At 46.0% G+C, this 15,732-nt stretch overlaps 1 protein-coding gene across 1 annotated transcript; it reads right to left on the bottom strand.

Annotated features, from left to right (window-relative positions):
- Positions 1–4,727: 4,727 nt before the first annotated feature.
- Positions 4,728–14,740, bottom strand: LOC128844434 (cytochrome P450 2K1-like). The gene is made up of 9 exons (XM_054042168.1): positions 14,540–14,740; positions 11,041–11,203; positions 10,692–10,841; positions 9,784–9,944; positions 7,935–8,108; positions 7,175–7,316; positions 6,375–6,562; positions 5,401–5,542; positions 4,728–4,953 (listed from the first exon to the last, which is right to left on the bottom strand). The coding sequence occupies exons 1-9, from the start codon at positions 14,738–14,740 to the stop codon at positions 4,766–4,768; spliced, it is 1,509 nt and encodes a 502-aa protein (XP_053898143.1). The 3' UTR covers positions 4,728–4,765.
- Between the last annotated feature and the right edge of the window lie 992 nt (positions 14,741–15,732).

The raw sequence follows: 15,732 nt of genomic DNA, 5'->3' as shown, positions 1-15,732 counted from the left end.
TTATGCATCTGCCCTCTCACGCAAACAGTGGCACTCTTCCAACCTCTCTTTGTGAGAGGTTTTTCATCTTTATAATCAGTCCTATTGCCCCCCCCCCCTTTAATTCTGCTGCATCCATTTGAAGATATGGTAACCAAACTGGAACATATGTGTCAGCCAGTCGCCATCTCCCCATGACTAATGCAGTCAAAAGTTTTGTGCAGAGCCAAAAACCCCCTTGTAATCAGGGAGCACTTTGGGCTACTACTACCTTTGTCAATATTAGGCTATGGCGGGTGTTCCCTGGCAAAGATGCACTGGGGTTGAGAAATAGCTGGCATAATGGTGCTACTGCTACAGAACCTATTGGGTTCCCTGAGAATCATCTCTGGAGGCAACTAAGTAGAGAGCTAGCTGGGAACGCAGTCGTTTCCCAGCATCTTCTGTCCTATGAGTGGGACAAGTGCTTCAGACCCCACCTTCACCATGCCCCCCTTCCCTTTCAGAACAGCCCTTGGTGGATTGAGGTGAAGTCACCCACACAGATCCAGCTCTGAAGACCCTGCTGAAGGGCTGGCAGTGAACAGCACCCTGGCACCACCTGAGGACCTGAACAGAACAGGAGGGGTCAGGTCGCCAGTTCCCTTGAAGACATCAAAGGGTAAGGTGAGGTAGGTGTTCTGGGAAGGTAGTTGTGGGGGAAGAGGAATTCATGGAGGTTTGTGACTCTAACCAAACCTATAGGGGCTGGTCTATGCCGAGTTTGCACACGCCTTCTAATACTGACCAGACATGCACTGAGAACTGCCCGTGCATGCAGATTTAGCTTCTACTTCACCATGAGTTGAGCTATAGAGACTGTTAATCTTTCTAGTCCTTGTTACACAGCGGGTGGGTGAGACCAGGTGTGGCATTGCTAATGTAGTTGCCAAGTTCCCAGGACCAAAACATGATTAAACTAGGCATATATGAATTGAATTTGCATATTCTTGTGATGGTGAGGGATTTAAAGGTGATAATAAGTAAGAAAGATCTGCTATAATTGCTTTTTCAATTGCAATTTTCTGAGTTCAGATTAAATTCTTTCCTTTGAGCTAAGTATGGTATTTCTGAAAAGGTGTCTACATTTCTAAATATGCTGTAGTAGTATAGATTGCACAGAGGTCATGTGTGGGGGTAGAATGGGGTGTCTGGTGGATTAGGGTTACCATATTTTGAGTGTCCAAAAAGAGGACACTCCACGGGGCCCCGGCCCAGCCCCGCCCATGCCCCCCGCCCCAACTCCACCCCTTCCCCAAAGTCCCCACCCCAACTCCGCCCCCTCCCCTGCTTCCCGCGAACAATTGATTCGCGGGAAGCCTGAAGCAGGCAGCAGGTAAGCTGGGGGGGATGGAGGGAGGAGGCGCGGCCCAATCTGGTCCCCCCAACTGAGCGGCTCCCTCCGGCGGCCGGCCCCGGCCCCAGCGTCTCCAGCCTGGCTCGGCTCCTGGGGTACCCCCGGGCCAGCACCCCCGGGCCAGCACCCCCGGCCCCGGCCCAGCACCGCCGGCCCAGCACCACCAGCCCCCGGGCCCACCCCCGGCCCAGCACCCCGGCCCCGGCCTGGCCCCCGGCCCAACACGCCTGGCCCAGCACCGCCGGCCCCCAGGCCAGCCCCCGGCCGAGCACCCCCGGCCCAGCACCGCCGGCCCTGGCCTGGCCCCCGGCCCAGCACCCAGCGGCGCCGGCCCTTCCCTATTTTCCCGGATATGTTTGGCTTTTTGGGATTTCCCCCCGGATGGGGATTTGAAGCCCAAAAAGCCGGACATGTCCGGGAAAATCCGGACGTATGGTAACCCTATGGTGGATAGAATATGGGCCTATATTAACACTGCTTTTGCAGCATACCTGGATCCGTACTTGGGCCATTGCACCTTTTGCATGCATCAGAATTTGGCCCCAAATCTTGCTGTGCTATACCCTGATCCTGAGAGGTGCTGAGGACCTGTAGCTTCCATTGGAGTCAATGGCCGTTGCATTTGCTTGGCACCAAACAAACCCAAGCCCATTGTTTGGTAAACTGGAGACCAGACAATATAACGATGCTCTTCCTGGAGACTTTGCTGCTTAGTTTTAAAACATCAAGCTCCTTAGAGCATGGAGTATGTGTCTTGTATAATGGGGAGCAAAGAAGGCAGAATTTTCATTTCCTGTAAGTCCCATTTCCAGAAGTGACTTGGGAACCTAAGTGTGTCAGTCACTTTTGAAAATGGGATGTAGTCACTTTGTTCTTTTTGAACATTGTACCCACACTTAGCAGATCATTATAATAACCCCATGTGACACCAACAGAGCTGGGACCAACAGAGAAAAATAGAAAGGGGAGATTGTGTTTGCACAAAGGAAGCCCAAGCTGAAGCTCAGCGGAAAGTTTGAGTCAAAATGTCTCAAGAAGGTTTTTAAACCCATCAAGTATTTCTAGTTGCATGTTGGCTGTTCTCCAGCTGATTCATGAGTGATGGGTTAGAATCAGGATGACACTTGTATTGTGTGCTGTGAAATACCAGAGGAAGTTTCTGGCGAGACAGTCAGTCCACACTGGCTTCCTCGGCAGAGAACGCTCACATCAGTTTCATTCCTTAGATTAAAAACGTTGTGGATTACTGCCAGTTTATAGGTACCATTCCAGCAATGGACCCTGTTGTTTCCAAGTCAGATTAGTCAGGGATGTCTGTGGCTTTGGTTTTGATACCCAGTTTTGCTTTGCAGACGTCAGTAGAGTTCTTGAAAAGAATGATATGAAGGAGAGGGAAACATCTGACCTTAGTGGGAGTAACAGATCGCATGAAAGGAATGGAATGAGGCCAGTGGTGACAGATACACTTGAGATGTATAGAGTCTTTGTGTGCTTTGGTTGAATGCAGTGTTGCCAACTCTATGCACTCAAAAAATCATGAATCAGGCCCCCCAAAATCATGAGATTGGCTTGAAATGCATGAGAGTTAAAAAAAACAAAAACAATAAATCTTGACTTTGTTTTATTTGCCTTCTGGTGTCCATGCCTTTAGGGTGTACCTGGTCGGCATTTTCAGGCTTGTCTCTACAATCCTGAGGGCTAAAAATTTACTTTTTTTTTTTAATGGAAGCTGAGATTCTCAGGTAATCACAGGAATCCAGGAGCTGGAAATTAAAAAAACAACAACCAAATATGGAGAGAGTTGGGAGTGCCATTTACAATTGGATGTAAAGTGCTTTAAAACAAAAAGGAGAGATCTTGGCACAACCATGACTGATGGTTTGAATGCTTGTGGGTAATCGGCACATCTCTATCTTAGGACATACAATATCTTCCCAGCCTGTGGCAGGTTCTATCTGCAGAAAGGCACTAACTGGACACTTCCAGTTATTTCAGTTAATCCATTAGAATTCCCCATTCTTACAGACAGGGGTGCTGGGAAATTATAGGCACCTGATGGAGCACCTGGCTTTCATTTAGCAGAGACTGGAAGTGCTGCTTTGTCTGCTTTGCGTACTTGTTTGTCTCTTACGGGCTCCCTGTGTTTCCTACAGACCCTCCTGCCTTCACTTCTCTCTTCACACTGCCGTCTCTGTGCTGGGCACAGCTTCCCAATCAGCATTTACTCATGTTCTCCTTCTCCTAAAGGCCACAGGGCCAGATCCTCAGCGCCATCCTCTCTGAGCTACCAGGTAAGCAGGGGAAGCATGCAGGCTGCACCTTGCTCCCAACCAACTTGTGGGCTAGCCAAGAGTTGTGGGGGATGGGAAGGTTGGGCCATGGCCCCAGTGGCACATAGAAGTACAGGCACCATGAGTGACCTTGGCCTTGCACCAGGTTGACAAGAGGGAAAGACTGATTGAACCCAACTACCACACCTGCATTCCGCAATGCAGGAACAATCTGGCCCTAGGTCTTTTCCACCTCTACTATGATTCTGAGTCAGCCGTTGCAAGGTAGCACCCCTTGTTGGTGTAACACAGCAGTTCTGGCAATTAGAGAATAAGCTGTCATACCACAGATCACCCCTTTCTCTCTGTAGTGGGGTGGTCACCTGCTCCTGCCTTAAAAGGCTTAAATCAGCCCTGGGAGAGGGCTGAGACTGCGAGAGGGCTGCTGCCATAGCTGGCCTTATAAAGGCCAGGGAAGCCAGGAGCTAAGGGAGCCTCCTTCTAGCTCTTGAGGGAGAAGGGCCTGGCTGCTTGGGAGCTGACAAAGGTACCTAGAGTGGAGCAGGGCTGGGGAAAGACTAGTGGAGCTGGGGAGCTCCGGCCTGGAAACCCCCCAGGCTGCAGGCCTTGTTAAAGGCCAAGAGGGTACTGGGGTTACAGAGGGGCAGCCTAAGGGTAGGCAGAGGCAGCAGGTCCAACCCCCCCTTGTCGGTGATGAGTGGCGTTTACACTGCAGTCTGCCCCAGTGAACGGGGGCTAGATTGAGACTGGCAGTAGCCATAGTCTGAGGCGATATGGGGATAGAGGGTGGGGGTTCCCTGAGGAGGGGAGACCCAGATCTGTGGAGGCACTGCCAGGGGTACGCACCGCAGCCTGAAAGGGGCACCGGGGACCAGGAGGGACTCGGGCCCAGCGGCAAGCGGGACACCGGCCTGTAGAGGGCGCTCCGGAGGCTGGAAATGCTAATTCCCTGGATAACCAGCAGGAGGCGCCGCAGGGGTGAGTCCCGCCCCGTGACACTCTCCATTAATTATCTTTTGTTTTTTGCATCGTTGCAATCAAAGATCCAAATTCAGACATCAGCCATGGACAATATTTATTGCATTCAGTTACATTTCAGTTATTCACGAGGCACAGCACAAATCAGATGGGGCATTGGGTTTAAGGTAAAGCCAACATCAGCAGTGAGATCTAGATCGGCCTTTGCCACCCCTGGAGGGGGCTGGAAAATAAATTTCCGGAGCAAACCCGCAAAGAAGAGAAAAAGTTCCATTTTGGCGAGTCCTTCTCCAACGCAAGCCCTTCGTCCTGTAAAGTGAACCAACATGGAGGTCAGCGGAACGACAGTCAGCAAGGCATGGCTCGGTCACTGCCTTTGTCTGAGATCTTTTAAATTGTATATACAGTCTGTAACAGCAGCCAGAGGAGCCCGCCGACACCACTCCCCCCTCCCCCAATCTATATATCAGAAGGGCTATTTAAAAGGAAGTGGATTCTGCCCATTCAGGAAGTTGTGAGAATCCGTGACTGTTCCAGGTGTCTGGAGGTTGGCAGACAAAGGAATTCCAGTGTCTGCGTATGTGCTTTGGATGACGTATACCCAAATTTCCCAAAGTACCATTTAATCTGGAGAGCCTCAATTTCAAGTGCCTCATTTCAGACATGTTTGGCCTGGTTTTCAGAGGTACCGAGCATCCGCTGCTCTCGCTGTACAATCAGCATAACTACAGACTGAGCGCAGGAAGTTGTTGTTACCTATGGAGAATGGTATAAATGCCTCCTTCCTAGTAAAGCTCCCGTCAGCGTCAAGGAAGTGGGAAGGGTTGAACTGATCTGGTGTCTCCCAGTGTGATTTGTCATTCAAAACTGAGGTCAGCAGAGGAATCACTTCTATTCCCTGGAAGGAATAAGGGAAACTGGCAGGTGCAGCAGCCAATGGTCTGTAGTGGTCACTCTCACAAATTCAAGGTTTCAGAGCAGCAGCCGTGTTCGTCTGTATCCGCAAAAAGAACAGGAGTACTTGTGGCACCTTAGAGACTAACAAATTTATTAGAGCGTAAGCTTTCGTGGACTACAGCCCACTTCTTCGGATGCATCGAAGCTTATGCTCTAATAAATTTGTTAGTCTCTAAGGTGCAGCAAGTACTCCTGTTCTTTTTTCACAAATTCAACTCATTCTTCCATGCAAGAAAGCAAACAGCGGATGGATTTCTGAGCAGGATTAACTAGCTCTACAAGATATTTCCTTACTCTGTGGAATATTTAATCTGGTAGATTCATGTGCATAGAAATAAACATCAGAACAGGAAGCTATAAGCATTGTTTATGGATGTTTAGTACCCAGAATACATGGTTTTTGATACTGAGACCGGTTAACATTCCACTTCTTCCTCCTCACCTCAAAAAACAAAAAATTGATTTCTTTCCTAAACGTTTTCATTCACCCTCCGAACAAAGATCCAGCACAAACTCTGTGCTCGGATGAGCAAATGTAAACCCAGAGTAACTTCACTGACAACAGTCCAGTTACTCTGGATTTAAGTGGCTATAACTAAGTGTAGAATCTGGCCCATAGTTGCACCATCCATTCTGGATGTAGCACAGATGGTAGCGGGAAGGATTAAATACCGAAAGACCAAACGCCAGAACTTCGTATATTTATTTTCTTATTAGTTTTTCACAAAAATGCATGAATATTTGCAGTTTCTGTTGCCAACCTCAAAACTTACCTTTGGGATCATATAACCCCTGAAATTTACATCGGTGGAAGTTGAACGCGATACACTCATTGGGACAATATTGGAAAACCTTTGTATTTCATGTATCACTGCATCAGTGTAAGGCAGTTTTTTCCTGTCCTCCAGCATGGGCATTTGTCCTGGCTCAATGACCTGATCCATTTCTTCCTGAATCCTTCCTTGAAAAGGGAAAAGGAGAGGGATTGCGGGTTTCCAGGAATGCTGAGGACACATTACCACAGGCTGTGATCTCACTGTGTCTTGCAATCTCAATAGGATTACATTTAGCCAGGAGTTGGATGGCACTCCTCAGTAGCAAAATCTGCATGCTGCAGAAATTCAAGCGGGTGGGTTTGTAGGTCCCTCAGAGCTGTTATTGGGCCAATGCAGAGTTAGGGGATATTGTGGGAAATCCTGTGCCTGATTCTATTCTCACACCAGTGTCACTCCATAGTCTTCAGTGGAAGTGAGAGCAGAATCCAGCCCACCATCTCTCAGATAAGATGGGAAACCTATGAGTTTGTTATGGTGGCGTAACCTGATAGCTTGTAAGAGAGTTTTGATGGGTGGAGGCTTATGAACAGAACTGGAATTCAGCTTTTCTTGTTTGCTTATCTATTTCAGTTAAGATTAGCTGAATGAAACTTCTTTGTAAAGCTAGCTGTTTTCTAATTTAGCACTTAATTTTTACTCAAGTCTCAACTGTGGGAACCCTGCTGTCTACCTTCTGTAACTGGAGACTTGATTAGGTATTTAAAAGACTTTTATAAGAGATTAGTTCTTAGTTTTACTCTGAATCTCTGGGTATTTCATCATCAGAAGAAGACCCCAACGGACAGTGGTAGATGTAGTCTCAGTGCCAGCAGCAAAGAGGTCCAGCGTTGAGAACAGAAGATTCTCATTGTGAAAGTGTGTGTGAGAATTTCTTGACTCCTTCAAAACACGCAAAAAATGAACATTAGTTCTACAGCAAATGATACAGATGACTTTAGCTTTTGTATTTTTTTCATCTTTGTTCCAGCTGAGTATGGATATATATATATTAGGGTGAGTTTACCGCTTTAGTTTATTTTCGTTATAGGGAATAAAAGGGATATACTGTAGACCAAACACCATGGAATAGAAAAGAATTGGTCATGCTGCAGGTATGCAAGGAGTGCTGGTATCATCATATTAAACAATTAGTGCACCCTCAGTTATCTCAGTAAAGGATATCACAGAAACTTCAAACTGTTAGCTATGAAGATTAGGATTTGGCAACCCTTACTCACATTCAGTAATAATTTACTCCCCCACTAGTCCCATTAATTTCAGTGGGACTACTCTGCTAATGAGGTCACTTCATTAGTGATTTCAATAAGCCATGGTGTAAGGTACTGTTCAATGTGAGTATGGGTAGCAGGATCTAGCCCTGGTCTAGAGTATTCTGATCACAACAAATCTGTGTCTTCACATCTCCCGTTCCCTGCCAGATGCTCAGCATGAATAAATGAAGTGAAAGCGAACAGAACGGAAAGATGCAAATTAAGCTGAGAGTTAGCTTTAAAGTACCTGCTGTTGCTTCATCAGAAACGCATCAACAAAACCTGTTAAGTTGTTTTCATTAAACTCCTGCCTGTGTTCCTTAAAGAACTTCTCCAGAAAGGCATTCAGCTCATCTACATTTCGTAGCACGGTCTTTGGGGCTCCAAACAGAAATCCAAGAGATGGGTAGAAATTATATAACTGGGAAAAACAAAAGGATTACTGCTCACCGGCATTGTGGTGAGCCCGTGTAACATCTTTACATAAAATGGGTGGAGTCAGCATCACAGCATTTGTGCCCTTTGTCTAATGGGGTCTGGCAGTGACCAGAGTTTGATTCTCTGAGAGCATGGAGAAGAATCCCCAGGGGGTACTTAGCTAATTCATGTATATTTCTGATGTGCCACAAGCAATTCCTTCCTGACCCCCTACATGTGAACTACGGATGCCCTGAAGCATCAAGATTGGAAGGTCACTGTATCCATGCTTTAGCTTGTACAGCCCAAACTGTTATGAGTGATTATAAAGCTATTATGTCCTTTCTATTCCAGCCCTCCATGTTTGCTCTCAATCCCTCTCCGACAACAGATTCCTCAGTTTGTTTATATGCTGCATAGAGAAGCTTTTCCTTTTATTTTACTGCTTTTCAGTTTCATTGAGTGTGCTGTGTTAGGTGAAATTCACTCCTGGTGCAGAGGTCGGTGGTGAGGATGGGTCTTCACACTGGCCTGAAATAGGCCAGCATTGATGGCACTGCTGCTGGGGTTATGACGGGGAGAGGCCTGGGACCCATCCAGGTGAGGGGAAATGGCTCTGATTTCCCACCCAAGTAGCACAAAGGCGATAGTGACCCCCCACATCGGCTGGGGGTAGCAGCCACAAGGGCAGACCACAGGTTGTGAGGGTCAATTTTCTCCCCCCCCCCAAACCTTCAGTTGCTGGGTCTTTATGTCAGTAGAATGAATGTCACTTCTTGTGAGTGAGTTGGGGAAAGGCCTCTGCGGTCAGTTTTCACTTGGTCCTTCATGGGTTGGTCCATTTCAGTCACGTTCCCCATTAATCTGCTGTTTCCTTTTCAGGGAACATCCCCATGTCGCAGCAGAAAGGAATTAAACCTTAAGCACACTCACTCTGCTGCTTCCCACCTTGTCTGCTGTGACACTGAGAGCCACAGACCTGGAGGGTAGGCACAGAACCAGAGCGAAGAGCACCCACCCTGTTGCACTCAGAGACCACCAATACCCTGTAAACCAGCTAACTGCCCAACCTACAGCCCAGCCCCGTCCCACCCAGGAGGCAGGGAGAACAAACAGGAGGAACTGAATGTCCCAGCAAAAGCTGCTGGCGCAGCAGGATGGCTTGAGGTGAGAACATCTAGTATGTGATGATTCTGCATTGGGTCCGAGGCACCTAATTCTGTCTGGGTTGGTCTGGGGGAGAGTGCAGGAAGCCTCTTCCCCACCTGGAAGAGGTAGCCAGAATGCACAGTCATTCAGGATGCAGCCAGAGTGCTGTTGCTAGCACTCCCTGAGCACCAGAGGTAGAAGCCCAAAGGGCCGCAGGCAGTGGTGCACGCATGCTAGCATTGGGTAGCTGAGATGAGGAGTTAGGAATATGCTGTTTCTCCTTAAAGGACAACCAAGGGTCTCTGCAGAGCATGGGCTCATAATGACCCGGGAGGCATTCTGTCTGCAACTGCTGTGTTCTAAAGATTTCCTCTGGTCATCACTGCTTGGTTATGATGGTTGCTCCCTCTCCATACAACCCATCCCATCCCCTCTTCATTTCTAGCTATTAAACCCAGCAGTTAGCCCTAAGTCTGTTCAGAGTGGGAATGTGTTAATAACCCCCCCCCCCCCAAATTAAAAATAATTACCTGTACCATAGGAGAGCCCAGCAATTTGGTATTTTCATTTAACAATTTCAGCAATGTTAGAAATATGGGATCTTCATATTCAAACCTCTCACCGAACAATATAGAGCATATGACATTGGATACAGCACTGTTCAGTATCACCTTTGTATCAAAGGGTTTCCCTATGTTTAAAACAATTAAAACAAATTGGCTTTGGAATTGCAGTCATGTGCTGAAAACATCAATTTCAGTCTACCATACAGAAGTGCTCACTCTCAGGTAGAAATGGCTAGATTTTGTTTTCTCTAGAGCGATTGACTAAGATCTCGTACACACTGAGGTAATGGCGTGTAAAATTGCACATACAAATGAGTGTGAACACAGAATCAGAGCCTTGGTTATGGTTTCCTTTGAACATGTTGTCCTTAACTCTAAGAGCTAAACAAGTTCACCATCCAGGATATGAACCAGGGTTATCTTTTTAGATGCTTAAAGCCTCAATTCAGCAAAGTACTTAAGTATGCGCCTCACTTTAAGCACATGAGAAATCCCATTGATGCCACATGCTTAAAATTCAGCTATGTGCACACTACACAGCTTTTAGCGACATGGGTGTGCTGCTTAAAGCCATGCAGTGTAGCTGCTGTTTATCGGCAGGAGAGAGCTGTCCTGCCAACAAAAAAATTCCACCTCTGACAAGCGGCAGCAGCTTTGTCATCAGGAGAGCGCTCCTGCCAACAAAGCACTGCTCATACTGGTGCTTTTCATCCGTAAAACTTTTGTCGTTTGGGGCGGTGGGGGGGGATGTGTGGTTTTTTAACACCCCGAACAACAAAAGTTTTGCCGACCAAGTCCTTAGGCTCATGCTAAAGTACCTTTCTGAACTGGGGCCTAACTGTCCATTTCAGGATTAAATTCTTAACACTCACCCTGGTGAGATTCAAAATAGTTAATGAGGAAATTTAGCTCATCAAAAATTCGCACTTCAATGGTTTTCTTTCCAACTCCAAAGTCCCGTAGGGTAGATAAGGTGAATCTTCGCATTGTTTTCCATAACTCTCCGTGACTGAAGGCTATGCCTAAAATACAGGTGAACACACTGGTATTGAGTTTGATTAATGAGTGCTTGTAAAGTACGTTTACTTCCTTGACTGAAAGCTGCTATGTACTTTCAAAGTATTCTATGTCTGAAAATGTGTAGTAACAGGATGATTTTTCCTTTTCATAAGAATACACTAAATATGATCAAATTCAAAAACAAAACAAAAGCTTGTTTACCATTTCCATGTGTTGTCTTCCTAAATATGGGTATTTCTGCCCTTTCTCCAAATTCTTCAGCATGATTTAAAAGGGCATCCTTAATGGTCTCGTAACCAGCCAGCACCACTGCCTTTCTGGGTCCAAAATGTACAGTGAATATGTTGCCATACTTCTCCGAGAGCTTCAACATGTAAGTAAATATGTTAATTCAGAAACAGGTCTGGATCCCAGATGTAGCTAACAGTATACCATCATCTGTGTACACTGTTTTTGGCTCATACAAATGTAGTAACCCCACAATCTTCTAAGCCTGACAGGCCTCTCACACCCGGTGGGACAAGTTCTGGCTTCAGAATACGCTCATGGAATGAGACCAGCTTTATATAGTGCTGAGGTCAGAATCCAGCCCCATAAGAGTCCAAAGGGCCCAATTCTACGCAGAACTGAGCACCCTTAACTCCCATTGACTTCACTGGGACTTTGCAATGACTTCAGTAGAATGGGAGGCTTTCAGGGACATATTTTTAAAGGTATTTAGGCACCGACAGATGCAGATAGGCACCTCCTAGGATTTTCAGAAACACCCAGGTGTCTGACTCCCATTGAATTAACCAGAAGATTAACCATTGTACACAGTAGCATACACAGCATATGCATGGTTACAGGCATAATTTGGCACTGCATTGGTTACATGAAAAGCTTTGCACTGTATGTAAAGAACTCTCCCAGTCACTGCAAAATGAACGTTTTTCCTTCTAGCTTTTAAATATTGGCTGTAGAGCAGACCACGAAGCCCGAGGAGTTTCTTGTGCTCATTCTAAAAGCCTCTAAGAATGTTTAGCTAATTGGATCATTTAATGGGTAAAAATTCCAGCGCCTCTTCTCTACAAAAGAGATGATGTCAGACTTGGCAGTTACAGGAGGCTGTAAAAAGAACAGGAGGACTTGTGGCACCTTAGAGACTAACAAATGTATTTGAGCATAAATAAATGTATTTGCCTTTGCGATAGCTGATCGGAGGTGAATCAGATGCTGTCCCCTGTTCTGAGTGATTTGTGGCTTGGATGGCAGAGTCACCAGAGCAACTGCTATGCCACTGTCCTGCTGGCCCCTAATTTGAGGGGCGTGGCTGGAATAGCTTCAGTATTATCTTGTGCTGCCCCCCATCTGTCTGTAGCATACGCTCTCTTGTCTTATACTGAGGCTGTAAGGCCCAGATCCTCAAAGGTTTTTTGGTGCCCAACTCCCATTGATTTCAAAGGGAGTTAGGAGTCTAAATAACTATGAGGATCTAAACCTAAGCTGCTTGGGGCAGGGACCATGTCTTCTTTGTGTGTGTCCACTTCCCAGGACAAAGGGGACCATGATCTCTGACTGAGGCCTCTAAGTGCTACTGCAGTGCAAATAGTAAATATTAAGGGCAGAAAGGGGAAGTGGTCAAGACATCCCATGACCTGGCAACATCCAGCTGATAGAACAGCTCCAGGGCCTGTGTGCAACTAGGCATAACTTAGAGCAAACCCAAGTTTGCTCTAATTTATGCCAGGTGCTGGTCCGACCCCAGGGCTTGGGGGCATAAAGGTGGTTTGAAGCCACGTTTGCAACCCTTTTTTGAGCTGCATTGAGCACAGTTCAGTCATAGGCTGGGATTCGGGCCAAGTTTTTAATTGACAAATAGATATTTATTAATATATTAGCAGCCAGCGCTAGTGTCTCTGCTGGCACTGGAGGACCATGTCCTGTTTGTCTTACTCAGCTGACAAAGCCCATGGTCTTCACTAGGCTGCTCATGTCAGGCAAGAAGGACTTGGTGAGAGATGCCATTGTAGGCCTACAGCGTTCTACAATAACAGTCCGAAACAGTGCCGCTCTCACACCGTGACCATTATGAAATGCTGTAGCAGAGATGTACTGCATTGGGTCCTGTTGACTTATAATAACTTACCTGTTATCAATGGACTTGTGCATAAAGCATTAAAATATAATCTACAACATTTGCAAGAAACAATTCCAAAAATAATTCTATCTCTGGCACTTGTCTCTCCAGTAGTTGCGAGGAGGATAGTGTTTCAGTCGTATCAAGGATTATTTGGTGTCCATCAGACGCTGGAATCCAGCCTTGAGGCATATACTCCTGGATAATGTCACAGGAGCTCTAGGCTTTAATAGCTAGCTAAGAATGAATCATCTGTTACACTCCACAGCAGCTTTGACAATCTAATTGTTCACTCAGAATTTTATATCTAGTTTAAACATACTCTAAGTCATCTGCTCCAACATATTTCATCTTGTTTCATATGTGCCCAGGTGACGATTTGCAATGCATTATGTACATATTGTAAACCGCATTTCAGAGGCTCCTGTTATTATGCAAGACAAATTGAATTTTGTTTTCATCACATGACGGTTTGAGAGCTTGGGAGATTCTTTGCTGTCTACTTTTTGCACAGCACCATACCACCAGTGGGCAATCATGGTAATTTCCCCGCTTTCCTTCAGTTACTTCTTTGCATGAGTATTTCTTGGCATCAAATCTGACTTGCTGCTGCTGACTTCTGTCTGCAACATGAATATTTGATGTGGCAGACTTGAAGGTAGGAGGAAAACTGGTTGGCAAAATGAGTCAGCATGCCGTGGGATTCAAAACAGCTTTGAAAGGAATTTCAATTGTTCACACCTCTTCCCAGGAGCACCACTGTCATTTTATGAAATGAGGAATAGATCAAATTGAAATATATTTAAGCCATTTTTTTCCTGTAGAAAAAAGGTGTCCCTGGAACTGCCCAAATGTGGTGAAAATAAAATCATGCACAAGAATCTTAAATATAGGCGTGGTTGGGAATTAGTCGATGGGAAGGAGAGGAAGACACCCCACCACCACCATCCCTGAATACCCAATACAATAGGGTACTTACCTAGAATATGGAAGACCCTGGTTCAAGTCCCTGTTCTACCTGATTCACAGCACTGAACAATTGGCTATTCCAAGGTGGTGAGTGTGTCTCTCTCTCAATTTTTTGCAAAAAGAATTCTTGTTTTCCTACCAACCCTACTTAAATAACACTGGCTCGGGGGAAGGGATGAATTTGCACTTGCCTTAGCAATAAACATCTAACACTGGAAATAATGTAAAAATGAGCAAGTCTGTCTATGTTTGGGGTGATAGCTTTTTAAAAAAGGAGGTACAGCTCGGTCTATTTAATATATGATCCTTATCCTGCAATCAGATCTACACGAATGTGCCTTACACCCACGCAGTGTCTCATTGGATTAAATGGGGATTGTCACACGCTCCAGGGTCCACTCACATGGCTCTGACTAGAGCATATGTGTGTGTGTGTGTGTGTGTGTGTGTGTGTGTGTAGCTATAGATAAAAATTTTAAATGTGTTCATTTTTGTTTTCACAAATGGCACAATGTAGATACAATGACATCCTCATTCACTAGATTTCCTTTCACTTCCCAATCAGCAAATATTGCAAAGCTCCTTATATCTACTCTGCCATGTCTATCCTACCTCCATCAGCGACTGGAACGGCTTTTTCAGATCCACCACATTCAAGTTCCCGATGAGAGGAAGGGGAGGTGGCCCAGGAGGCAAACTGCAAATTGACTTTTTGGAGTGGGTCAAAAAATAAATGAAAGCCACCAGTCCGCCTGCCAAACAGAGCAGCGAACTAGTGCTCAGGTACTGCAGCAAAACCTTCACCATGGCCATACTTAGCTCAAGGGACAGCACAGGGCGAGGTGAGCAAATACGTGAGCATCTCATCTTGGTGCTTCCTTTTATAGAGATGCCTGGACACACCCTCTGGGGATGCAGCTCTTTCATAGTGAGAGGGGTTCAGACCTTTGTTTACTTACAGTCAGATCAGATTTTGTTGGGAAACTGGCAGCAAAAGCCCTATTTCAAACACGGATTAACCTGGCTATTATCAAGCCAGAGCTCCTATTTCAGCCTCAACACTTGAGCAGGGGGTTATTTTCAGGTGAATATCCTCAGCAATGTGTTTGAGCACTGAGGAGAGTAAGGGCCGGATCCTGCTCCCATTGAAGTATTGGGCCCAGAATGGGAAAGGGAAGTCCCTTGTGCTGAATTTGCCCTTGGGTTACTCTGGTCCCTGGCTACAAGCCCTGAGCAGCAGAAAATAAAGTGGAAGAGCATAAGGATGGCCATACTGGGTCAGACCAATGGTTCATTTAGCCCAGTATCCTGTCTTCTGACAGTGGCCAATGCCAGGAGGAAATGGACAGAACAGGACAATTATCAAGTGATCTCTCTCCTGTCATCCACTCCCAGCTTCTGACAGTTAGGTTTAGGACTCCCAAGGCATGGGGAGCATCTCTAACCATCCTGGCTAATAACCTATCCTCCATGAGCTTATCTAATTCTTTTCTGAACTAGGGTGACCAGATAGCAAATGTGAAAAATCGGGACGGGGGTGGGGGGCAATAGGTACCTATATAAGAAAAAATCCCAAATATCAGGACTGGCCCTATAAAATTGGGACATCTAGTCACCCTATTCTGAACGCAGTTATAGTTTTGGCCTACACAACATCCCCTGGCAACGACTTCCACAGGTTGACTGTGTGCTGTGTGAATTTTTCTTTGGTTTCTTTTAAACCTGCTGCCTATTTTTTGTTTGGTTGTTTGGTTGTTTGTTTGTTTCTTTTAAACCTGCTGCCTATTAGTTTCATTAAGTTCTTG

Source organism: Malaclemys terrapin, chromosome 10 (genome assembly GCF_027887155.1).
Source record: "Malaclemys terrapin pileata isolate rMalTer1 chromosome 10, rMalTer1.hap1, whole genome shotgun sequence".
Taxonomy (NCBI): Eukaryota; Metazoa; Chordata; order Testudines; family Emydidae; genus Malaclemys; species Malaclemys terrapin.
The sequence above is the reverse complement of the archived record's forward strand: the minus strand, read 5'-3'. Positions and strand labels throughout refer to the sequence as shown.